The sequence below is a fragment of the Euwallacea similis genome, chromosome 27 (assembly GCF_039881205.1).
Source record: "Euwallacea similis isolate ESF13 chromosome 27, ESF131.1, whole genome shotgun sequence".
Lineage (NCBI taxonomy): Eukaryota > Metazoa > Arthropoda > Insecta > Coleoptera > Curculionidae > Euwallacea > Euwallacea similis.
Window position 1 is genome coordinate 447,701 of NC_089635.1, and position 25,718 is coordinate 473,418.

At 34.8% G+C, this 25,718-nt stretch overlaps 4 protein-coding genes across 14 annotated transcripts in view; 1 reads left to right on the forward strand and 3 right to left on the reverse strand.

Moving 5' to 3' along the window:
• The window catches only part of LOC136417268 (metabotropic glycine receptor), a 150,557-nt gene extending 147,209 nt beyond the window's left edge, over positions 1–3,348 (forward strand). The window contains exons 10-11 of the mRNA XM_066402884.1: positions 1,757–1,862; positions 2,541–3,348. Coding sequence (XP_066258981.1) covers positions 1,757–1,862; positions 2,541–3,284 — 850 coding nt within the window. The 3' untranslated portion in view covers positions 3,285–3,348. The remainder of the gene's footprint in view (positions 1–1,756; positions 1,863–2,540) is intronic.
• A 107-nt stretch (positions 3,349–3,455) lies between these two features.
• Positions 3,456–12,902, reverse strand: Mgat2 (alpha-1,6-mannosyl-glycoprotein 2-beta-N-acetylglucosaminyltransferase). Of its 5 annotated transcripts, XM_066402872.1 has the most exons (8): positions 12,766–12,902; positions 12,613–12,708; positions 9,491–9,913; positions 9,190–9,431; positions 8,828–9,134; positions 8,443–8,547; positions 5,758–5,972; positions 3,456–5,703 (listed from the first exon to the last, which is right to left on the reverse strand). In XM_066402872.1, exons 3-8 carry the CDS (start codon positions 9,887–9,889, stop codon positions 5,493–5,495), a joined length of 1,479 nt encoding a protein of 492 aa, XP_066258969.1. In that variant the 5' UTR covers positions 9,890–9,913; positions 12,613–12,708; positions 12,766–12,902; the 3' UTR covers positions 3,456–5,492. The 5 variants fall into 5 exon arrangements, with proteins under 5 accessions (XP_066258969.1, XP_066258968.1, XP_066258971.1 ...); XM_066402871.1 differs by having other exon boundaries at positions 12,613–12,887; XM_066402874.1 differs by lacking the exons at positions 12,613–12,708; positions 12,766–12,902 and adding an exon at positions 12,354–12,376.
• Positions 12,903–13,110: 208 nt separating this feature from the next.
• LOC136417267 (cytochrome c oxidase subunit 5A, mitochondrial-like) lies at positions 13,111–13,819 on the reverse strand. Its single transcript, XM_066402883.1, has 2 exons — positions 13,592–13,819; positions 13,111–13,538 (listed from the first exon to the last, which is right to left on the reverse strand). The coding sequence occupies exons 1-2, from the start codon at positions 13,732–13,734 to the stop codon at positions 13,217–13,219; spliced, it is 465 nt and encodes a 154-aa protein (XP_066258980.1). The 5' UTR covers positions 13,735–13,819; the 3' UTR covers positions 13,111–13,216.
• Positions 13,820–14,982: 1,163 nt separating this feature from the next.
• LOC136417259 (micronuclear linker histone polyprotein) overlaps positions 14,983–25,718 on the reverse strand; it is a 30,493-nt gene continuing 19,757 nt past the window's right edge. The window contains exons 1-14 of one of the 7 annotated variants that reach the window (XM_066402865.1): positions 24,105–24,361; positions 22,550–22,718; positions 22,033–22,157; positions 18,724–18,858; positions 18,324–18,525; positions 17,936–18,001; positions 17,754–17,833; positions 17,432–17,696; positions 17,213–17,368; positions 17,026–17,160; positions 16,280–16,414; positions 15,941–16,165; positions 15,647–15,878; positions 14,983–15,589 (exon numbers count right to left, since the gene is read on the reverse strand). In XM_066402865.1, coding sequence (XP_066258962.1) covers positions 15,760–15,878; positions 15,941–16,165; positions 16,280–16,414; positions 17,026–17,160; positions 17,213–17,368; positions 17,432–17,696; positions 17,754–17,833; positions 17,936–18,001; positions 18,324–18,525; positions 18,724–18,858; positions 22,033–22,157; positions 22,550–22,718; positions 24,105–24,164 — 1,872 coding nt within the window. In that variant the 5' untranslated portion in view covers positions 24,165–24,361 and the 3' untranslated portion in view covers positions 14,983–15,589; positions 15,647–15,759. Of the gene's footprint in view, positions 15,590–15,646; positions 15,879–15,940; positions 16,166–16,279; positions 16,415–17,025; positions 17,161–17,212; positions 17,369–17,422; positions 17,697–17,753; positions 18,002–18,323; positions 18,526–18,723; positions 18,859–22,032; positions 22,158–22,549; positions 22,719–24,104; positions 24,362–25,718 lie in introns of those variants that run through there. The other 6 variants (XM_066402863.1, XM_066402866.1, XM_066402867.1 and 3 more) reach the window with 6 other exon arrangements.

Below are 25,718 nucleotides of genomic sequence, written 5' to 3' on the forward strand. Positions count from 1 at the left end.
ATCAGGGGAAATTGTTAACCGCAGCTTTACGAAGAATTTTCTTATTAATTTAATTACCTTAAATCAATATCACTATTACAAAGACATAAAACACATTATGAAAAACAGTTTTTGTAAGTTTAAGTTCTGGACTAGAAGGTGAATATAGCTTTTCAAGGAAACATTGAGAGTTTTTCCAGCACTTTTACAAATTTCGTCTACAATTTATAGCAGTTTCATACTACATACTAGTGAGTCTATACTATTGACTTTTATTATAAGATTTTTCCATTACATTCAATTACCTCGCTAATTTGTAAGCCCCAAACATTCTAAATCTGGAATTTTCCAACTTTATTTGGTTTCTTTCTGGACCTATGGTGAACCCCAACTGTCAAAAGGAATTTATAATTCTCCTTTGCTCGTACATATAGTCGCGCTTATTTTCATATGTAAACAGATGTTTCATATGTTTTCCTTATACTGAGGAAGTCAAAATTTCTCATTTAAATTCATACATTTTTTTAATGAGTTGACGAAATCATAACGGAATATTTTTTTCATAACTTGATGTTTTCACAATTCTTCTACAAAAATGTATACCTTGCTTTAATTCATATCTTGTACCATTTTTGAGAAAATCACATTTTATTATCAACATGCACTATACATGTCAGCAATTGAAAATCAAATAAAATAACAGTTTATTATAAAAAATCGTATGTATTACAACTAAAGTTATCAAAAATGTTCGTGTGAACATGCAATGTGAATAATATTCCATGTTATCAACATTAGGTACGTCAATAATATCATAGAGTTTAACAACGAAAAATATGCAGATATGCATCTACCGTTCGGACTTGCAGAAGGTTATGCTGTCGAAGCAGTTCTGTTGCAGTCCAACATGCCTATATTAAATATTCTTGATAACTTTAGCTTTAATATATAACATTTTTTATAATAAGCTGCTGTTTTATTTTATTTCAAATTGTTGGTATGTATGATGCATATTGATAATAAAATGCGATTTTCTCAAAAACGGTACAAGATAGTTATTAAAACAAGGTATACCTCTTTTGTAGCAAAATTATGAGAAAATCAAGCTATTAAAAAACTACTAATTTCGTCAACACACAAAAAATAATGAATTTAAATGAGAAATTTTGGTTTCCCCTGTATAAGGAAGACTTATGAAACATCTGTTTACATATAAAAATAAGTACAACTATGAATTATTTAAACCGCCTAACTTTCATTGTTGCCATGAAAATTGTTTGCAAGTTACAACAAAAATAGTTTTTTTAACTTTTTACTTTGAGAGTGAATAACTTGGTAACGAAAGCCGCTAGGACTTTTTTTTATATGACGTACTAGCATTATTTTAGCCTTCTCTATAACTCCTAAAATTTATAACATGACCTTTCCGGACACCCTGTATACTATGTAAGTGTACCTTTATTGCCAGAAAAAAGTTTATTAACCATTTAGTCTCTCTGCGCACACTTTTACAAATTTCATATAGTATCAGCAAAGTTTTTAGTACATATATACCTACCAGGTTTATGTAGTCTTCATTATTGTACCATGGAATAAAATCTCCAATGAGGCACCAAAGTTTTTAAACTATTCTTCTCATTAATATAGAAAAATCGAGTTGCTTTTATGTTTTTTTAAACTGGAAGTTTTAGTGCTAAAGCAATAAAAAAATTTCTCTTCAGAACTTTTATTAGTTATAGCTTGAACAATGACTGAATTTATGCTGTTTTCTTTCTAGGTTCTTCTTACAAAAACCAGCCAACCCGGACTTAATGTACATAATCTACTTCGTGCATACTCAGCTCAGTGTAACTTTGCTCTTGGGGCTTATTTTCGGAAGCAAGGTACCTAATGAATCATATCCTACTTCTTATATAAAGTACATAGGCTCCAAAGCTTCTCTGCAATATATCATTTCGGAAATTGCCACTAATGGGTATACACTTGATTCCAGAGGGCCTACCAATCTTTTTTAAACTTGAAGGTCCAAAGCGCATCATGAGTATCTGAATCAAATATTTGCTCATCAATTCATATGGGAAAGTAGAATGTTATGCTACTTTTCGCTTATTTAGAAGTCGCAGTTTAATGTAAACTTTTCATTCTTCGAAGCTTTTAAATAAAATTGGAGTGCAGCCGTGTTACCTAAGTAGGTTTCACTGCGATTGCTCCCCTCGTTATGGAGATATCAACACTTTGCGAAATTTTAAGGAAAATTAAGTATTCCTAAAAACCTCCTTTTCCTCTAGACAACCCCAAATAAGATACTCTCAATAACATCATTATTGACGAACAGAACAGTTTTTGTTTTATGCAAAATATAAATCTCACTTCTGCTTTTTTTTCATTCAAACCCGTCGAATTTTCACGCCTATATGGCAATGGTAAATATTTTGTGTTTAAATAGACCACAAATATAACGACTGACCGCGGTAATGTAATATATTCTATCGAGTGGGTGTATTAAACTAAGCTGAATTTGTATTAATTCAAGCGTTCACAAAGCTATTTTCTCGTTTTAGGTGGTGATGGTGATAAAAAACCGAGATAGACAGCAAGAAGACGGCTCAAGCATGGTGTACAAAACTCCATCCAAATTTCTTGTAAAGAGCAGACATGAAACATCCCAATACACTAGCGCGAACTCTTCAGTGGTGGGACAGGAAGTAATTTACTCTAAATATAGTGAACAGGACATTCAAGATGAGTTCTTACGACTCTACACCCAACTCGAATTATTAAAAGAGCGCAACATGAGAGTAGGTAACCGACACTTGGCTTCCAAAATCAACGCTATGCAAGATGCCGCGAGGATGTGTGATAACGACAACGAAAAATCTTCCATTGTTATTCGAAGTAGCAGTAGTCTCTGCATATCTGCAGAAAGATCCATGACTGACGTTAGAGACGAAGGATATGTTAAGATCAAACGCCAAAGTGTCTCGTTTGCTGTAGACGCTAACAATAAATGCAACGAAGAGAGCAATGAATGCCGGACTGCTGAGGTCACTTTCACGGTAACAGACACCACTACGAATGAGGATATTGAAGTCACTAGTTCCGCTGCGAACGAAGACCATAAAAACCAAGAAAAGAATAAAGAAAATGAAGAAACAGGCAGCTCAACATATCTCCCTAGTGATAGCAAAAAGACAAGCTCGACTGATACCAATGGGCGGCATCTAATGTCCGGTCATGCAAGGACGCATTCTATTGTTATCAATTTAGATGATAAGAGTCGTTTTACTGATGAAATAACCGTTTAAAATGTTTTCTGTTTACGTTATTGTACCTGAGCCAAGGTTGTAATATAATAAAAAATGAATGTAATTCATGGTTTTTAAATAAATTACCTTCAAAATAATATAGAATAATTATTCTGTTTATACACTAGAGTGGTTTTAAAATTGTTGGTCTTGGATACAAAAATGAAACACTTAATTTAATATGTATATTATACATACTGATACAATACAAGTAAAAAATGAATAATTAAAGCACAATAATCAAATCTGGATGTCATTTGCTATCACCGATTCGTATTCAAGAATGCGAAGTCTTAAGTCGAAGTTTTCTTAACTTTCCTTAATTATTGCAGTTTTACCTACGGATTACATTAATTTGCTTTATGGCCAGTTATTACAAAAATAAGCCGTTAATTATACTTTTTTTTAAACAAGTAAGTTAAATTCGTTGTATCAAATGTAAAAAATAAAATTAATATGGCCTCTCTCTCGTCACGTACACTTACTTAAGCTAAAATTAATGAAGTTGTATACGTTTGAAGCTATAAAGTCCTTATAGGCGAGATTCCTGTATTATATACGAATTATTCGAGAGTAGCTACTGCAGGGTATATCATTAATAATTAATCGGTCAGCAAAGTTGTGGTTATATTTTGATTTGCCGGCTTTCGAAGGAGTGGAGAAATAGGTTTAGAGGATTGCACCAGCTTAAGTAGTAACGAGGCAAATACGAATAACCAGGAAGATCGCTGTTGCTACTTTTGACTTCATTAAAAATACAGCCTCAAAATAGTCTTAATAAAATTTAATACGGAGGTGTAAGGCAAATCTACCAAAATATAAATTTTCTGTACTTCATGGCTGTTCAAATAATGATAAAATATACAAAAAATAAGTTCAGAAGTGTTCACGAAACGTCTTGAAATGAAAACCCGACAACAGACAAAAATGACAGTTTTGAGAAAAACTGTTATGTTGTCTTGTGGTAAATAATTTACCAGTGGCGGATCCAGAGGGGAGCACCAAGCCCACCTTCTAAGGAAAAAAAAGTAATGTAAAGTCCCGCTATTGTCCCGTATGTCTCGAAAAACACTGACTTCATTACCCTTGCAGTATTTTATTGTGAAAATACGTATGCATAGATGTCAAATAACATTGTAATATTTTTCATATAATATCATCCTCGTTACTTTTTCCCATCAATTAGTACACTTACTTTATCACTTGCAACATAAACTTATAACAAATACATGAAATTACTTCTAAAAAGGGTGGAAGCATATGTCATTCGTCTTAACTTCCTGCTCTCCTTTTCATTATCCGGTAGTGTAAATATTACCACTGCTATGTTAGAATAACAAAAATAAAATATAAACTACCTCAGAATAAAAAAAAACAAATTAAAATCATGTACTTAACAATGCAGTAAAATAACAATAATATAACAAATAAATACAAATTATCAACAAAAAATTGCTATCACATTCAGCAGAACTTTTGTAAATGTACGAAGGGAAAGGGGGAAAATTGGTAATGTAGTTTATGGGTTAAATTGAGTTAAATTTTAAAAAAGAACCTCAAAACAAATTATTAGATGAATCTACTACTCGTTCAAAGTGGTTTTAAGTCATAAATCTAATGGCTCATAGTTTTCTACATTACCAAGTTTCCTGACCTTTCATCTAATGGAGACTAGAAAATATCCACTACCACAATTCAGTCCCTTGTTGCTTAAAATTTTTTACTTTTGGATCACCCCGCTGAAGTGAAAATTGGTTAAATATTTGACTAGAACCTCATACAAGAAGCAGAATAGAATACAGAAAATTTAAAACGCTGTCAAATGCAGTAACTGCTGCAGTCTTTTGTTCTAAATATATTGTGCTACTTCAGCTTGAGTAAATGGCCTTAGCGGTGTTAATTTCACAATAAACACCCTCAGTCTCTTATTAGAAAACGAGATTCAGAATATTCGAAAAAGAAATATTGCCATTGTTAAGTTGGTCGCTAATATCAAATTGTTCAAATATTCGAGTGGAAAAGTTACGCACCCCAGCGCTTAACTTACGAAATGCATTATAGCTTAAGTTTAAAATATCACGCCACTGCTGATGGTAAAGATTAGGTAACCAAAAGACATACCGATGGCCTTAAATAACTGTAGAAAACTGAAAAATGGTTTCAGAGGGCCATCAGCCAGTGAATATTACAACCTTGTAAATTTCGTAATCAAGTAATTGTCATACTCATACACAACTTGTGATCCCTATGATCCCCCCAACCTCCGTTACCTTTCCTGAGCTTATTTTTCTTCAAAATCGTCGCATAAGTCAAAGTTAAATAATCAGGATACAAGTGTCTTTTAGCGGACCTCAAAACTTGCTGCACTTTCGATATCACCGCCGTTGAACCGCAGTTATCTTTCTTGTGGTGAACCCCACTAAAAATACAAAATAAAAATTTCAATATAAAACTCATTTTAACCAATACAGACCATTCCCCAATATGAAATACCCGAGGTCCTCTGGCTACCATAGCATGTAGTTTTTGCTTCAAACAGTTCTGAGAAATATGCTGCAAAGACCAGTCCCAATTGTAGTCGTCGTACTTGCAAAAGTACGAAGCACACTTCACAATTTCGTTCCAAGTACTTCTGTTAAAAGCCATGCCCATATTGTGTTTGCTGCTTATCCAAGGCGTAATTTCTACCTGCAACGTCAAGTATTAGAACCCTGAATTGACAGAAAAAGTCGCCTTGGAGGGTTTCTTTTGATGAAATTTAAACCAACAGGAAATATGCAGATGCGCGTAGTAGGAGATTTTAAATGTTATTACTATGGGAGACAGTTATTTATTATTATATTATGTCATATCAGTTTAAAAAGTATAGAAAATTTGGAAAAACAGTAAGTCTCAGGCATAGTTTAAGCTAAATAACAATAAATTAAAACAGTGAAATATGCTGGAATGACAAGACACAATAAAGAACTACAAAGATAAATAGGCAATTTCCGAAGCCATTTTCAGGCAAGATAGGAAATTACGGAAAAATCAATATCAATACCTACTGAATTACCTAGCTTAAAGGCTTCTGAAAATGAAATATTATTAAATCGTATCGTAGTCAAATAAAATAATTTATTCAGAGGTAGTTTTATAATATTAACAGAGCGGAAAAATTATAACCCATTTGAAAACTGCTAACTAACAAAGCCATCAAAGGAGCGTCGGTTAAAGTCAATCCATATAAGGCATCGAGTCCTGACGGCATAATCCCAGCAATGCTGTAAGAGGGATTGAACACAATGCTCTCATCGTTAAGCTGAATGTTCACGACTAGCGTGATTTGTCTGCATGGTATGTCCCTCAGGCATGAAGTATGTCTTTTAAGCCTGGAGATCGGCTTATTCCGAAAGTGGGACGAAGCGACCACAGCATCGCCAAAGCGTTCAAGTAAATAAATTTGATATCTATTCTAACGAAAAGTATGGAAAATATGTCGATAGATACATAATAGAAGAAATACTGGGGCGAGCGCCTGTCAGCAAAAGACAAGATGCATACAGCAAAGGAAAATCCATAGAAACGGATCTCTATTAAGTAATACACAAAATAGAAAAGACTTATTCAAACGCAGAGATAGTGCTAGCACTCTTTCTTGACACAGAAGGAGCATTCGATAAGGCAAAGACCGGCAACATTTGTCATGCCTTTACGGTCCCTGGTACCCCACTCTAGCTGGTGGGACGGGCCAAATCCGCGCTTCAGGAATGCAAAGTCACAGCATCCCCGGGAGATCGCCAAAAGGAAATCAGGGTCAAGGGTTGTTGTCTATAAGGCAGCTGCTTAACACCCCGTGGAGCTTCCCGATGAACGGTTTTTTGGAGAGACTTCAGATCGAAGAACTCAGTGTGTAGGTGCACACTGGCGACGGGGTGTTGAATATACCGGGCAAGTTTGTCCGCAGATGCTTGAGACCGAAGAATACACATTGCTTCTAGGACAATAGAGCAATGGTGCACTTAGACGGGACTATCTGTCAATCCTAGACAATTATTAAAACTGAAACTACTGTTTCAACCTTAGTCAACAAATATAGCTTACAAGTGAATTATGTTACAGTGTACATGTAAAGCTGTGATATTGAATTTGGTTAAAAATTACTCGAAATTAAGGAATTACAGTGAAATGTAAATTTGAGAAAAAATTTTTTTTTTCATTTAGAATCTGAAATGATTGTAAACTAGACTTATTCCTTTCTAGTAGTGTATAACTGTATTAATATTAAGAATTGCTCAAAGAGATTACCACGAATGGCAAATATCTTCTATTGTAACTTCAACAATAAAACCGCTATACTGCTGTTATGAATTGTAAATAACATGAAAATCTCCCGACAAACCTAATGCGTACATTTGCATATTCTCAAAAATGAGTGCCTGTGAAAACAAATTAATTAACACAATAATTATCTCGCTGCCTTATTGTTTATTATAAGGTTCTGTCGCAACCAACCACAAAAATCGATTAAAGCAACACTGGAGCAAGGTCAATTTCATGCAAGGTTTAACTTTACTTCGAATCATCAATTACTGACATTAATTCAAGTGATTTGTGCACTTTAATATAGACGCCTCTTTCGAAATTGAGATTTCAAAACTTCTACTTTTAGTTTCCCTGTACTTTCTAATCAATGCCTTTAAGCAATAACATAATTTTCAGTTAACGTCCTTAAAAAAAGTACAGTAAAATAATGAATTACTTGATGCAGTCATTTAAGTGGAAAATTACAATTTAAAATGTCTCTATTGAAGCGGCTTTTATAAATTCAATTTACTGATTACTGAACTCAAAACGAATTCACATAACTAATATTTCGAGCTCAGCTTTGAGTCATCACCAGGCTTAACTTAAAGACATTGAAGATTATTGTACACTTTCTTGTTACCTACAAATCCAATTACCTTTTTCTGCCTGCCTTTCTCGCCTGAAAGGGTTCGGCAACAAAGAGAAAACATGCAGAAATCGTTCACGTGACTCACTGCTGTTTTAAAAAGCATTTCCACCTCCTTTAGAAAAGGCTCAACTACAAGTAGTGTTGAGAAATGCCAAATTCGTGAAAATGCAGATTAAAACTACGAACACAATAAGCAGAGTATGATGAGCAAGCAGAAGCTACCTTTTGCGGGTGCTGATACAATGAGGGTAACACCTGAAATGTCCATGAGGGCTGAACTTCGGCAGTTTTTTTATTTGACAGCTGTTTCGCGCGCAAAGCCTCTTTCTGTAAATTTATTTAGTTTGCCAATTTAATTCATATACAAATAGTTGCATAAATTTGACTAAATCTCCTCGAAGATATGGAACAGCTGCTGCGCGTTGAAATTCTCCAAAAATAACTGAACAATAATAATGGAGCTTATAGAGATGAAAACAATAGGACCAATATGAAAACATCCTGTCTAATATGAATAATGGTTGGAGAATGAGAGACAGGAAGCAAGCAATTCCAAAATATATTGTAGGACATGAAGTAGTTATGTTATAAAATAAATCAATCCTACCTTCTTCGAATCCCCGTAGTAGTTGTAAGTCTTTAGATACGTCCCTAATGACAGAATATTGCAGTGCCTACAAGCCTCTTTGCAAGTTTTCTCCATGAGTTTTAAAATATAAATAAAGTCTTCTGCCACATAATGGTCTTCTTCCAAAAACAACAGAAGACCTGAGTGATTCCTTGTGATTTCCAGCTGATTGAACACCCTGTTCACTTTCCACCACCAGTGATGTTTGGTCTGAGTAAATTTAGCTTCTCGATAGTGCCCATATAAGTCTGGATACAGCGCGTTATTGCATTTTAATTGCAACGCTCTGTCATAAAAATCTCATTAGTACGATTCTCACTGGAATTACAAAGTCAACGTACTTGTCCTTCTTGATGTCTCTGGGGCAATCCCCAGGATCTTCCCCTGGAAACTCATTGGGGTGCGTTTGAATGGAAAAAGGGTAAAATATTTGAATCACTTTACAGAAATCTACACTCTGAATTAAACTGTTGATTTCCTCATCATAGAAGTCGTGAGAGAAGACTAGAAGTGCTTGTGAGATGTCTCGTGCTTGAGCTAAGCTCACAATTAGGTGACGCAAATAAGTTATTCGATCATGAATCTGCATACACAAATTAAAAAAATTACTACACCAACCTTTAAATTAATGAAATTTCTTGCCTGAATGACAATAACAATAGAATCATTCTGAAGGGGCCCGAAAAGATCTTCGTTGTAAACAGTCTGCTGAAGATTGTATTGCGCTATGCTTCGTTTGATGTCCGATATATTAAAAGTAGCTTTAAAATACCCTAAATTATTGTAGCTTCCATTTAAACCTAAGTTTGTACCGTTTTTAGGCTTAGGTGCTAGAAACTTGTGCAACACCACCGGTACCATACTAAGTATGGCCGCTTGAGAGTCGTTGAAATCGGCAAACGGTGGCCCGGAGCCCCCGAAATCGATAAAGCTTATTTGCACCCATATGAATATTACTATGAAGAGTACCAGACCTGCACGTATCCAAAAAGTCGTTCCATTTCGACGGCGCCATATCTGGCTCCGTCCTGCGCTCATCATATGGCATGTCCTCTATTAGGGTACCTAAAATGTAATTTCACATTTGAAGACATTTGTTGAATGTGTTACCTCGCAGATATAATACATTGTATTTAGGAATATTAACAATAAACTGGATTTAAAACCTCATGAACTACACATTAATACTGCAATTACTTCGATGCTTAAGTTCAAATTGAAAAAAAGTCGAGCGAAATATGGGATTTTTAGAAATAAATAAATTTAGAGTATTGTTACCTAAAGACACACTTTCAAGTCGAGTCTTAAAAAAATACAGTTACTTTGTTCACATAATAATAATAATTATTATTTATTTAACGTTTTATCAAATACGCGGCAGAAATAGAAGTAACTATTAAAAGAAATTAACTGTGTACATATACTAAGGCGAAATAATAAAACAATTACCAACAAATATGCTCACTATACCCACAAACTGCAGAGCATTATATTTCAATTAAAGATAGAGATGGTGTTAATGAATTTAAATTGCATCAATCAGTTCCATTCCTACGATATGCATTTTGCATACTAAAACCTCTAAAACCTTAGACCGACCTTAAGCAAAGGCGCACAACGGTTGGAAAATCAGTTCAATAAAATGCAAATACCTCTCGACTTCAAGTCGGCCCACAATAAAGCCTTAATTAAATAACCTCCTCTCCTCGCTAATTTATACAATTTTTTTGTTGACAACTGATAAGGAATTATACTCAAGTTTAGCTGTCTATGCATGGCAACAAACTAAATTTTCCAGCACTTATGCAGCTGCAATTGCAACAAAGTAAAGCTAATGGGACGAACACTGATTAGTTTACCACGGGACAAAGCACTCGTTGTCATAAGGGCTCTGAATAGATTGTCAATGTAATGGGTCTTTCCTAATTCGAGGAATTGTGTGTTCTGTTTATTCAAGAATGTACCTTCATAGGGAAAGCAGACGATTTCGTTTGATTTGTTGGGAATAGTCCTTGGCTTGTTATGAGAATTTCCGTGTACTTACATACTTATATAAATACTACGTTAACCAAAAAGCAGAACGACAGGAGAATAATAAACAATATGGTGTACTATGATTTGAGAAAGCATATTATGTAGGTATATAAAAAAATCCAGAGTAAAATAACCTAAAATTAAAAATTTTATCCAGAATTTAATACTCCAGTTTCTGACAAAATTACCCATTAACTCCATAAACATACATACCATAAAAATTACAAACCACTAATAGAACAAACACCCTAACCATTTAATATGTTTGCTCCCTATAAACTTATAGTTGGTTATAAGGCCGTAAATGTGGCCTAATATAGCATATTGCTGCTGAGACAGTTTGGGTTTGTTTCGGCAAGCTAACCGTGATAGCTTGAGGATTTTTGCAAAGTGTTTACAACATGTATACGTAAACCGTGACTATTCCAAGCCATTGAAAAAAAATTAAAAAACTATCTTTAAATTGGAAAATTCCTTGCCCAAACACTGGAAATAGCACTCTGAGTCAGAGTTTAAGGTATGCCCTAACAGAATGCCAAATATTTAAAGCGCATGTCTCTGGTCATCAGAGAGCGTTGCTGACCGCTGCCCAAACATAGTTAATTATACTTAAAAAGAAATTATTGGCTATATAAATGCTAAGGAATAGAAATTAGCTACTGAACAATATTATGAGGATTTAATATTATACTAATCAGTACGGCGATTAGGAGTTTAATGGGTTTGTGAAGTTATAGGTAGAAGAACTCAATTATGAGTTTAAATGTAACGAAAAATGTTTATTTTAAAATTTAAAAACGATCTACTTAGTTTACACTTATACGCCTTGCGATTGATACATTAGAAATGAAACAACTCTGTAAAAGGAACCTATTTGTCTTTTTACTCAAAGTAAATGTTTTTCATTTATCCAATTTCTAGTTTTTAATTGTTAACTTCTTATCAACATTCTTATCTTGTAATTTATAAGGTTGTTTGTGCAAGTTCCTAATTCTTAAGGATATTATATTGACAACTGGTTAATCGACAGTATTTCCACAATTATTTTTCTGAAAGTACCTTTTGCAATCCATTATTCAAAGTGTTTCTTGCAAAATATAGCTACAAGTATTTTATGTTTATTAAACTTAAAATGAGGATTCACCTTTCTCTGAGCATGGAATTTGTAATGCTTAATTCTTTTAAGTTAAAAGTTGAGAAGTTTCAAGGTTATGCATTATCAAAAAAAATTAGGAATTAAAAATTGTGGAATTGGACAAACTACAACATTAACTACAAGTTGAAAGTTAATTTAATTAGTTAAGAATAAAGAATTAGAAAGTTGGATAAACTCGGCATAAATGTAACCTTTTCTTTGTAGCAATATAGTTTTACTACTTATATATTATTTAAAAATTAGTGAGTTAAGTTGAAAACAGTAGGAGATAATTAACATGAGTGACTTAAAGCTAAACAGGGGTATTTAAATTACTGATTGACTATAACACAATTGTAAGTTTACTCGAAATAAATGGTAATATGTTTTAGAAAACTAGAAATGTACTCACATATTTTTACCAATACCATAACGTTTTTACTACACACATTAGTATTTGCCAAGTAGTGAGCTTCGCTTAAATTAGCAAGGAACAGATTTGTTATGCACCATAACATCATAGTGTATTTATTACATAAAAACAAGTAACACCCGAGGTAGCACAAACAATTTAAGGTATATGTAATGTACTCACATATTTTCCCCGACCAATGTCCATTACTCTCTAGTAGTATTACCTATTTCCCTTTAGGGCTATCATGTGGGCTCATTTTTATTGTCAAATTGTGTCCTAAGAAGGCAAAAGGTCTAAAAGTGGCTATTAATGTGATTTGGTGCAGGCTTTTACTTCAATGTAATCTGCTATTTGTAAACGTTAATATCAACAAAAATATCAAAGGTAAACTGTTATGGGAGTTGTTGTGATGGGAATGGGTTCACTTGCTCCCCGCGCCCCACTCTGCCCGTTACCAACACCTGTCACCCCTTTTAAACGTGATTCTGACACCTGTCCAGAATTGCAGTGCCCTCTAGTAAACGATTAGTCCAAGTTCAAGCCATAGGCTTTCTCTAATAGGTGGCAATAGCTCAGTTACTTCTTTAAAATATATTATTACATAAGTTCCTTTTTACCTTTTAATTTTAATTGTTAAAACTAACTTTAGGTAGAAATGTAATACGCAAAATAAAGCAATAATCCTTAAAAACATATATTTATGAACAATTTATGTTATTTGGCCCCAAAGTTTGGCTGGTATAGGAATGTTGAACTAAATGCTGTTTTAAAGTTGTAAAATAAATCACATATCATATACACACTGTAAGGCAAGCTCAGGTTTATCATAACCCAGTTCCTCAATAGTGGGAATTCCTAGTTCAGTTAATGTAGGTTTAATTTGTTCCATATACCAAGGATAAATTTCATTGACCTTGTTTCCACATTTGTCCTTAAGGGCTTCCAAAACCCTAATGGCTAGGGCTAAATCATTGACTCTGCGACAAGCCTGAAGGATTGAGATAAAAATTTTTGGCTCGGGCACCAAATCATACCCCCAGAGTTCGCTGACTCCACTGCGGATGTCCCACCCATCTATGTTTGGATTGTTAAAGAAACTCTGGTAACTGCATTTAAGATTATAACTAACATGGGGTTAAAGGCTTGAAAAGGGGCTTACCGTTGGTCAAATTGTTCATCGGTTTCAGTACTGAGTTTGGACATAAATCTGGTACCTCCACATGCAATGGGTTGGGTCACATTTCTTACATTAGCAGCATTCCTGAGTAAATTGTGAACGCGAATAACTGAAAACCTGAACATTTTTCAAAGAAATGCAGTGAAAATACTGATAGAAAATATAAAAAGGTTAATAGTCACTAACTTAAGAACCCTGAATATGATGTACTAAGGTAACTTTTGAGGTTATGAATGTTTAGTTTTGACAGATCTCAAGTGATAAGAGACGATGGTACTGCGATTTCAAGTACTCCGTATTTTTTACTGTAAATTTGAAATTAGTAATTTGTAAAGTGAAATAAGTGACTAATATCTGTTTGTAAAACTGTGGTAACAAGAACAAGAGGATGATTATTTTAAACTTTACAACAAAATTTCCTTTTAGAAATAATTTCAATTTTCTAAATTTTTTTAATTCAATGGTTTGGTACCACCTAACTGCCTAAATACCCGAATAACCTTGAGCACATGCATAGATAAAAATAAAATAAAAGTATTAGGTAATGAGTACTTAGTCGCTAAGACCAGTTGGAGTATATGTCTATCTTTTTTTAAACAAGCATAATACTCAAGAGCAGAAAATTTGGATCAGGTAGCTTTCTGCTATCTGAAGTAGTGGAAACTTTAGTGATATTTACTGTTCACCATTAAACACATTGTCAAGAAAATTTGCTTTATATAGTTTGTGTACCTTATACAGAGTGAATGGAAATTAAATGCTTAGTTTCTGGTGTTTAGGGCATCTTTTGAATGTGAAATATGCCACATGGTTCGTGCAAAATAATGCTTTTGTTATTCCAAATAGGGCAATTTCTGCCTAAGAGATATTTACTTTTTATATTTGCTCTGTAAATAAAAAAACCTTTAGTTTAAAAAGAAATCCACAAAAAAATATATTTTTGAATTCGAGTAAGCTTAAATCTAGTTTCCTCAGATACCATAGATCGCACTTGTAGATTGTTCTTAATTTTAGACATGTAGTATCTCTTCTATGGTCTCTGAAGGGTTTTTGTTAAATAAATTTAAACATTCCCTCGTCAGAGAGACTCATAATAAAAATATGAAATTTTGAGGTCAGAGTTATTAGAGATCATTGCCTTTCTGAAATTCCTCAGTCGCATCACAAGGCATTGCGGTTTTATCGTTTTTCTTTAAAAAAAAACATGATCCTGAAAGGAATATGCTATTATATCTACTTTCGAAACGTCCTTCGAGGCAGATCTTCCAAAAATAAATCTTGGAACTAACTTCTAAATGTTTTATAAGTACATATTCAGATAAATAGATAGCTGTTAATGTAGACGAGGCAAATGGGAAGTAAAACACAAGTAATAACAGAAACTTTATATATCTCTTTTTACGGTACTTACGGTATAAGTAAATAAGTGCGTTCGATGTACACTAAATTAACAGGAAAATATGCAAGCAAACGCATCTACACAAAATATATGGAATATTATTTAACCATAGTTTGTATAACCTCTAACGGCAGAAACACGAGTGCACTGATAAGAGATCACAAATTTTGTCAAAATCTTGTAAAAAATGGGACGTTGGATTACATGGTTGTTTGTTCAATTCTTTGCTTATCGAAGAATGAGTTACTTCCTGCTGCGAATTTTTGACGGACTCGATGTTAACATGGACAGCATGAAACATATACCTAAGCAGTTATGTCAAGTATCGTAATGGCTTTAAAATATGGCTTAAAATAAGGACAGCTAAAATCCTACATTTATCCCATCTGATTTTGGCTACTACCCTGTTAAGTATGGCACAGTATATACTTCTATTCTAGCTATTACGTATTACAATTTAATGTTGCCTTCACTCGTCACATTTTGACTGTTTAATGTATGTAAGTGGTTATCCAAAAAAAGGTGGCTGCGACGATACAATTTCGGATGGAGATTGTATATTGGATATGGGACGTCTTATACTACAAACATATTATAGATGTAGGCGTGTCCGGTTACTTGTTCTTTGTATTGCGTACCTGTGCAGTAATGGCCCTGCCTCGGCCCAAGTTCACCCTTTCCTCCTAATCCATACCTAAAGCAACATAATCAAATCGAATATGGTTTAAGCATACGTCAGGGTTCCTTAGGCCTACGATAAGCTTGCCTGCCCCTGAGCTAATGTAGGGGGAGCTGATTGGGCCACAGGTGGGGGAACTTCTGGAGGTGTCCAGGCTTTCACCTCACTTTGAGGGCGACTACTTGGGTCACCTATAATTCACATTTTATTGAAAATTACTTTTTCAACAAATTGCAAATAGCTTGTTCCATACCGTCACGAACATTCTGGGTAACAGTGAAAGTTTTTCCGGTGTCCAATGGGACAGTCCAGTTGACAGGATCAGGAGACCTCATAATAATTTGCTCAGGAGATTTGACTCTGGTAGGTTCAGGAGGAGATTTGATAACTGGCTCATGCTCTATGCTATCCGGTTGTTCGTTTTCGAGGCTCTTTTTCATTTCAATAGCAATCGGATCAGATTTCCCTTGTTCCGACGCTAAAGCAGATTTATTTAATACGAGAACTTTTTGGAAGATACCAGGAAACAAGTGACACTTGGAGTGTGACAAAACGCGTGTGCCAAGTATCGAGCCTCATGACAAAGTCTTACCTTCGTGACTTCCTTTTCGGTTTCGCTTAGATGAGTCTAATGATTTATTTTTATTTGTTTTGGCCAATCTGTCGTCGTGGTTTTTAACTACCGAACTCGATTTAGATCGGAATGAAACAGTGGTGTTCAGGGATGCTAAAAAACCCGAAACATTTGTTACAGATCTAAGTGCACTCTTGGTATTTGCTCAGCTTTTCTTGAAATACCAATTCTCTGAAGCAAAAGCCTTTACAAGGAATCATTTTCTTTATTATTTTAGAACATTCAAGTTTAATAATGAAAATGATTTCTAGTAGCAACAAATCAGCCACACACATTCACGAAACTACTTTACAGAGGCAGAGGATTTGGAGGGAAAGGAGACATACATTGATGAAATTGTAATTAAGCCATATGTGAAAAGCAAGGGGCGACCCTTGGCACACACTGGTGATTTTTAATAACTATACAGAAACTGACTCAAAATTTCAACGACATAGGAACATATCAATTTTTGAAATTCGAACGTTTGAATTTTTGAATTTTTGAAACTATAACGAAATCAGTACTACTTTAGCAGTTTTAGATGGTGACGTGGTGTTGATAACGTTATTACTATTGAAAAGACAATTTTGATCTGATGATATATTTTTTTAAAGAGTAGTTCCATAGTGTTGAATCACTATAATTTCTTTTGTGACTACATTTTGAATGAGTCCCTGTATATTTATGTTTGTTTGTATGCATCTACTATGCTGTGACCTTACAGGGCCTGGGCCTTTTATTTGATGGAGTATTGGAGGCAGATTTCCTGCCCTCTTTCACTGTGGACCTAGATTGCCTTTTCGGAGATTGCTTCTCTTTATTAGAAGTTTCCGTAGGTCCCACTGAGTGAGATCGAACTAGACGATTGTTTTCAATTAGCTTATATTTATAAAAATCTTGGTGACTTACCCTCTTTTCCTTTCTGGCTACCTCTTTTATTGGAAGTTTTCAACGGTGAGCCCTTCTTTGGGCTATTTTTCTGCGAACCTCTGGAATCGTCGTCTCTTCTAGGGACTGTAGGTTCTAGTTTTTCTCTTGTTGGGGATAGGATTAAACCGTCCAATTCTAAAAGCGAAGGATTGACGAAAGTGTAATTTATTTTGTTAGAAAACGCCGTACCAGACCCACCAGTTGTTCGTTCCAAGTGATGCCTAATAATATCTCTAATCATTCGAGCATTATTTTCGGCGTTCCTATAAGCCTTAGTAGGAGAGCTCTTCCTATTATTGTCTTCATCTTTATCCTCTTTAGTGTAAGTATTCTTAGTCATGTGAGATGCTAGTGATAGAGCCGATAAGGAACTTCTTCTAGAGACTTGGTCCCATAGCTCCACTTGTTTATTATAAATGTCCGATAACCGCTCAGGTGCTAACTCTGATCCCCAGCCTCTATGCTAAAATTTGTGGTATTTTGTGTTAAGGTGGAAGTTTTGACTTCATGGGGAGGCTACCTTGTATTCTCCGGCTTTTTTGCGAAGTTCAACAACTTCGCGGTACCAAGACGAATCGTTATCCAAGTCTGTAGAAAAATCTTTATGTACATTTTCGATCTGGGCAACGTCTCGTTTTGAGGAAAACCTTCCATTTATATATTGGTAATGACTAAAAGGCCTAAACTTTTTTTTATACTCACTATTTAGCTCTTCTCGAATTTTTTCTTTATTTGATCGATCATCTACTAACGGTTCTAGTTCGCTTGCTAAAAATAAATTACAAGTCAAATACGAATTACTTAAGACATGAAATTAAATATACAAAAGCAATGTAGTCTTAAATACGCCTTTTAGATTTCAAATAACTATGACTATTGCGCTTACTTTATTGAGGACATATGTAAATGTAGTATAAAAATATTAAAGTTGGAAGTGACGGTAATTTTGCAATTTTCTTCAATTAGGAGTTAAAAATCTATGATTCAAACTCAGTAAAAATAGATATTGTTCCTGAAGTGACTGCTAGTTTGCCCCTTTGAGATTTTGGACCCTATAATCCGCGGTATTATCAGTTATCAAACCACTAACCGTCTTTATTTTCGACGTCCATCCTCTTTTTGTGAATCAAAGCATTAGCGTTAGCTTTAAGAGCCCCCATGGACTGGGACTTCCTTGGTGTCCCATCCAATTCATCCCTTCTGGACACAAGCCCCGGAGGCCAAGCAAATTGTCTTCGATATTCTGTGCTAATTTTTGATATAGCCTTACGGAGAAGACCGTTTTCGTGACCCTAATTAAAGCAAAACAAAATGAGAATCATCAGATAATGTTTCGCAAGGAAATTGGAGGTTTGCACACCCTAAAAACTCAGTGGTGACAATTTTGGTGCAAAAGTGCTAAGGCTAAGGGAATGCAAACCTCATAAACTTAACAGCTCAAATGTAAAGACACCAAATTAATAATTATCGACCTGGGGCAGGAAATCGACCTTATCTTTTACCATATTTTCCATGTCAGGATCGGACTCTCTCCTGCGCTCCGGTTCGGTTTCGATCCCCCTGCGCGGCCCCTCCGACTTGCTGCGCCTCGAGGGCCTCCAATCAGGCCCAAATCGCTCTTCCGACTGAAATTAAAATGAATACATCTCTAACTCATGCCCCATATACGATATGCTCAACTTTTGCATGCACACCATTGGGTCTTTTACACAAATTAGTTAAAATTCTGACAGAAATTTATAGAAAATAAAGCTTTTAGGAGGGTCAAAAATCTACTCAAATCTGCTCTAATTTGTGTACTGATCTACAGGGTTAGGATTAGCATTTGACAATTGAAGAAAAGAGCTATGTACATGTGCCACAAAAACAAGTAGGTTTTCAAATAGTAGCTAATAACCCTGTAGATACCCGCCATCTAAAAACCAATCCTTCAGTATGGAAACGTATTCATTTTAAAATCGGTTAATTGTATAACTTATACGCCACATGCATTAGTTTTACCGTATTTCTGTTAAGTTTATTGTTGCAAAAAGAGCCTGCAAAATATGTACAGTATAAACATCGCTCCGACTACCGTCATGCAGGTTAAAACAGTTTAATTGACTTCAATTATCAGCTAGTTCCGTTATGGAATTTGCATTACCAAGACGTATTTACTTACATAAGAGTTCTAGCTGTTTCACGAAAAGAGAGTATTTGTTCTCCAACTGACCTAACCAACACTAGAACGATCAATAATTTTTCAGCAGGAAGTGCTATTTTTAACTTGATGATACAGATTTTAGTACATGTGTTGTAATAATATGCAAAAATGGTGTTTATGTTGCCTTTCGATACCTATATGCGTTTAGTTTATGTTATCCTCAGTGGAATTGTTAATATTGCTCGAAATCGTGTCACTTAAATCTTAAACTTAAATCGAAATGAAAATATAGAGGAATAAAGGCTGTTTCAAAACTAAATATGGCGAAATTCGTTTAAAGATTATCAGTATCTCGAAAACTAAAAGAGATGTAAGAAAGCATTATTATTATGGCTTAAATTTGAAAAACAGAATAAAGTAAGTTAGATGTTTTCAGAAAAGTTCAATGTGCTGTATTGTTCTCTCTAATCGACTGATATGCTCTCTATATCGAACCAGGATTCCTCGATTGAAATTTTTAGAGAAAACATTGTGATACACCAATAATTTATTGCAAATTCAGTACTGTAATCAGATCCAGGCCCACATGAAATTCCTTGCATTTAAGTCCGTTTCTATGAAGTTGTCCATAATAATGTCGGCCATAAAATTTCCGAAGACTTTCGAAACGGTTCTGTAGCCCACTAGATGTTGCAGGCCGTTATATTGTTCGTGGTTATAATTACACGTGTAACGCCGTGAGAACACATAAGATGGTAACCACCCTTCGAAAACACTAACATTAACATTGCCCGAAATAACATAATAAAAACAGTGCATAAGATATTTGGGGATACGCATTGGAATAACGCCATGGGACGTAACCCACCCCTAACTCATTACTACCTCGTGGGAATATCCAACAGATTTGAAAACCTGCTTAAAGTCACAATTATTTGATGATTCCAAGGTATTACCACCCATAAACGACCAAACTACTCTAATGTTATATCGATTTGAGAGGAATGGATTAGATAAAGTGTCCGGACGTCTTCATCTCTACGGGGATCATAGTTATTGCTGCCCGCTCGACCTGTCCAAAAAAAAAAAAAAACCGGTCCAATCTGATCGTCCATTTTTACGGATAAACCAAAACGTTCTCCTTATAATTGCCAAGATGCGAACTTACCTTATTTTTCGGTTTTTAAGTACCTACTTGCCAAGTGAATAAAGAATTCCACATAAGGATAGGGATTTTGATGAATCCGAAGTTCGTTCAAGCGTGCATTTGTAAACACAGTTAGATAATCAGCGTACCAGATATGGATATTGAATTTTTTCATTTCATTCATGAGAAAACGGTACTATTAATTCTTGTAGATTTCACGCTTTGAAGACCACTGTATCTGCGCGAGTTTAAAACGCTTATTGTAGTACCTCATAGATTATTCTTGATGAAAAGAAACTGACTTGAGAGGTACTATTAGTAAATTGTAAATGAGTCTTGAATGTCTAATAAAGTTTATTTGCTTTCCTTAATAATGGTCTTCTAATAAATATTAAATGACTTGTTTAACTCCGTGATAAAGTACCGGAGGCGACGGATTTGAATTTACAAACCCATTTGCAGGAAGCTACAAGCAAATTTATATGGAAATGACGATTAAGATGTTTGCAAGTTAGATTTAAATCCTAGCTGGCTTAATCTTCATTTACTATCTATGTCTACTTCTAATTAAAACAATCTTATTATTCACTTAGACATTTCATTACATCTTAGCGAGTGTCAAACATCGTTACTCTATGTTTATTGCTCCACTATTCTCTAGAAGCTCTGTGCTTGAGGCTCAAAATACAAAAAAATGCGTATTTTTGACGTCTTCTATGTTCCATTTTAAGACGACATGCAAGCAAGCCGGAGAGAATTTTACTTCTAAAGATACTCAGTTAATTTGGTGTCTGTTATCGATTTGTTCTTATTTATAACTTACTCTAAAGTTATACAATGGGAAATGATAGGAATTCTACTAGGGATCTAGTGGCAGGGTTAGCAAAGTGTCAGGCAACATTATAGTGATTTGTGATGATATTTATGCTTGAATGGACATGCTCCAAGCTCATAGCTTTTAGTTTTAGTGTCATTAAAGACTTTATTGATATTGTGTAGGTATTCAAGGCTTACGTAATCCAACCGAATAAGACGGTATTCTACGACTTCACAAATCGATAAATTTGGGAGTTATGACCGAGCAATCTCAGGCCTTCGAATTTTTGTGGTTACCGATTCCGGTCGTACAACCTGTGATACAACATACCAGAGATTCAGAGAAAGGTTTGAATTTGAAAAGTCATTTGTAACAATTAAATACTCGTTTATTATCAAATACAACTTAGAAAAACTCGGCAACGATCTTTTATACCGAAAGCTTCTAAATGGCAATTCTCGAGCTGAATTAATCACCGAAATTAATTACTAAATCCTTAAAAACATTCCAAACCCATGTAATTAAACTAAATAAATCGATTTTCTTTGCTGTAAGCTCTTTAACTGAATCTTCTAGGTTTTCCCGTATAAAATCCAAGAGAATGTAATTTGAGCGAGTGATAGGTGTGTACAGAGCAAGTCGGATATATGGATTTCTACATAAAGCGTGCTATGAGGGGCTTTGAAACTCACCCTAGCTCGAGAATCAACCCCTCCGTTGGTGGTCACCCCACGATCACTTATAAGGAATTCGTGATGGCGATAAGCAAGGTCTGGATATTTTTTCCTCCGGGGCATTACAGGCTCTTGTTTGGGGGCTGAAAGAAATGTGCATTTTCAGAGTTTATGGCCACAAGTGTAGGAGGCAAAAGTTTAAATTACAGTTAAGAATAAGTTAGGAAAAGAAAAAGCCTTTTCTGATTTATTGCTTCATACATCTAAAGGCAAAACTACCTCTATAAATTTATCCACCATATTGTTGGTGAGAGAAACATTTGCTTTATTACCCCAGTTGGCCTGCGGTTGTCGTTTAATCAACTTTAAAGCTCCGGTGGAAATTGAAATTTTCCTCTTCACTCTCCGGATATTAGTCAACATGAAATATCTTAAAGTACGCCCCAGACTATGACTAATTATCCTAAATTGCTTTTGACATCAAACCGCATGCTATGCATATAACACCCTCAATTAGTTAGACCGCAAAACATACCTGTATCAGACTGAAAGTCCTCTTCTCTGATGGGCTTCTCAATTGCCTCATTAACGCCCCCAATCCCAGCAGGCATTCCATTTTGAATGGGGGGTTTTCTCACCACTTCTTGCCTTGGCCCTGTATACTCATGCCATCGGTAAGTACTCCGGTACTCGGAGTGTAATTGCTGGAAAATGGAGTAAGAGAAAATTACAGAAAATGTATAAGAAAATGTTAAAATGTTTTCTTGACGATATAGTGCATGCGCAATTGACAAAAATATTAGTAGAGTTAGAAAAAGTCAATTTTTTAATATATGCAGATTTTATTCCTTTAAAAAAAATTCCTGCTGTGATTTATATTGTAATAATAAGGACCAGACTGATGGGTTATCTACTCGTCAAATCAAAAAAGTTTAATGATCCATAAGAGAATGGGACACGGAATTGTTGAAGAGTCGTATTGGGTAAAAGAATAAATAATCAAAATTTTGAGTATCTATTAGGTTTCAAAAAATTTGGAGACTCTTTTGGACAGAAGAATCTTGAGGCCTTCAAATTGAAAAATAATAGGTTAAACCTCTAGAGATTTACCTATAGTTAAATATTGAAAGGAATTCCACGGTTTGGACAACGTTTTAGAGATGTTCAGCCTTCAAGGTTTTTAAGACGATCCAACGACTTTTTACCTGGATCTAACTCATGTGAAAGCATATATATTCAAAATAATTCCGATGAACTAACCTGAATTAACCTGAAAAATAGGTTTTGCTATGAAGAATATGGATTTTCCAATTATTTTTTTTATTTGTACCTAGAACCAACTTATTTCAATAAAACTTATATTTAAATAATTTTTTTATTAGTTTATTTAGATTTATTTTATTGGATTAAAGTACTTCCATAATTAGCACCTTAAGGAAGACTTCTTCACAAGGAACAATCAGTTCTCCGGAGATCTGTTTTTAGATGAAAATAGGATATAACTAGGAAGCAAAGTAGGTTTCAAGCAATTTTACAGATATTTTATATCGATTTCTAAATACCGAAAAACTGGCAAAAACTTTAGGATTCCAGATTTATTTTTGAAATGCATTTGCTCAATATTTGTTTGGTTTTAAATGAGAAGTAAGTCATATTAAAGCCGATTAAAAACAATTCCATTTGACCCTCCAGCAATTTAGCTATTTCAGACCCTGGGCAGTCTTGCGCGTGAGATCTTTATATGTCTATTATCATTTTTTTTTTATTTTTGACTTCATTTATTTTCATAAATCATTCTTCAATGAGAACTCTCTCTCATTTATTGAACCAATTTTTATTAAATTCGGACAATAAATCTTTGTGATAACACAATCTATTATTGATCCGCTGAAATTTTATGATAATCTTTATCAGTGTTCTATAATTAAACAACAATGTGATAACCTCTACATTTATTATTAGTTCTCATGTTGAACTAATTAGTTTCCAAGCCAATAATATTGCTTAAAAATCGTAATTGCAGAAATATATTTCCATTTAGTGATATAATTTTAAATATCAAATTTAACACAAAAAACAAATCATTTTACCTTATCGACGGGCATAGCAGGGCACGTAGCTCTACACAGGTTCCAAAATGAGCCGATCATGAGTCTCTGATGCTCAAAAACCGTTTAGATGGTGAGTGGATCGGCTTGAAGCCATAAAACAATCAAAAAGCTTCTCAAAGAGCTACAGGACCTCTCAGTGGGAGTTAACGGTTGGGAGCCCGAAAGTGAAGGTGGACATTACCGTGCCCCACCTTTTGCAGTATACTATCTGTCGTCTGTCCTAACGGTTTGTACAGAGGTCTCATACTTTGAGAATCAATATTGGGGCGCTTGCTCTATTCCTAAACAGGGACGGACTGCCTCTTTAACCTTAATATGCTACTGCTCCCACCTTTTTTTATGCTTTTTTTGTGAGATACATTTACGCCCTAAACGTCCTAAGGACTTTCCTTGACGATTCCATCAGACGTAGAAGCTTTCGCTAACGACATAGGAAGATATAAGGGATTTGGAGTGTACAGTCCTGCACGTCTATATGCGCCAGTTGGGCAGTAGAATCCTGTCTGACTTTCCTTATGCGAATTACGCAACTCCCTCCAGCAGTGGCGCCATTCATAAATAAGAACTTGCTCTGTTTAATGACTATTTCTGCTGAATATCAAATTTAACCCTCGGCCCCTCGTTTTCCCTTTGAACGTGGTCTGTATGTATTGCCAAAAGTGCACGCTATTGTCTTGTTGCTTTTGCAATCACCTGTATAATTTAAAGCTGACTTAAAGAAAGTTTTGTATTGCCACTCTCCAGACACGGCAAACACGGAATGGCGTGCAGGATTTGCCAAATTTTTCCCTTTTAATTGATTGCACACAGCTGGAATTTCCAAACACTGCAGCATTTAATGATTTTTCTCTGAAAAAAAGGATTTTCCATTTTAATACTATTTTTGTTCTTCGAGATTATCTGAGATAATTTAGTTTTACGATAGTTTATGATTTTTGACCACGCTTTACTTACATTTTGTAAGCAAAAGGACTTCCGGAAGAATTAATTTGGGCCTTGCTGTTTTGTCGCCGCTGTGCGGGTCAGAGTTCAGGGAACTTGGCAATTTTCCATCCTTTTTTCCTGCCTAACAACAGCGAATATGAGGGAACAAGGCCCCAATAGCATGAAATTTATTCCTGTTGATGAAGTGGGGGGCTCCATCACATATGTACATAAATTTACTTTTTATACAAAAGACAGACCAAGGAGGAAAATTACAAAGCACTTTTGACATTAAAGGAATGTGTGTCTTTTCACTGCTTCACTGAATATCCATGAAACCACATATCACCTTAACCGCGAAACGGAATGCAGAACCCAAGCATCTTATCAAAAATAATGGGAACCACAGACGATATGCTTTAATGAACTTTTTCAGATATGTTAAAGTTGACTTTTTTCATTTTGGCCACGTCCTGAGAATCAACTTTTGTGGTCAAATAACAGGGTGTTAACTTCTTGCACAACTTGGAGTTTAGAAAAAACCCAACAGCTCAAAATCCTTGAAAACTCTTACCTCAGAGAAAGGAGTGTTTATTGATAATAACTCATGAATAACAGCGAAATTTCGTCAAGACCATATTTAATTTTGCAAGACTAAGATCAAACGAG

Coding starts and splice junctions, on each gene's coding strand:
- Mgat2 (XM_066402872.1), bottom strand. CDS start 9,889: ATGATGAGCGCAGGACGGAGCCAGATATGGCGCCGTCGAAATGGAACG. Junction 9,432..9,490: donor CTATTGTTATTGTCATTCAG/GCAAGAAATTTC, acceptor TTGTGTATGCAG/ATTCATGATCGAATAACTTA. Junction 5,704..5,757: donor GTATTTCATATTGGGGAATG/GTCTGTATTGGT, acceptor TTGTATTTTTAG/TGGGGTTCACCACAAGAAAG.
- LOC136417267 (XM_066402883.1), bottom strand. CDS start 13,734: ATGTTCAGGTTTTCAGTTATTCGCGTTCACAATTTACTCAGGAATGCT. Junction 13,539..13,591: donor GATGAACAATTTGACCAACG/GTAAGCCCCTTT, acceptor TCTTAAATGCAG/TTACCAGAGTTTCTTTAACA.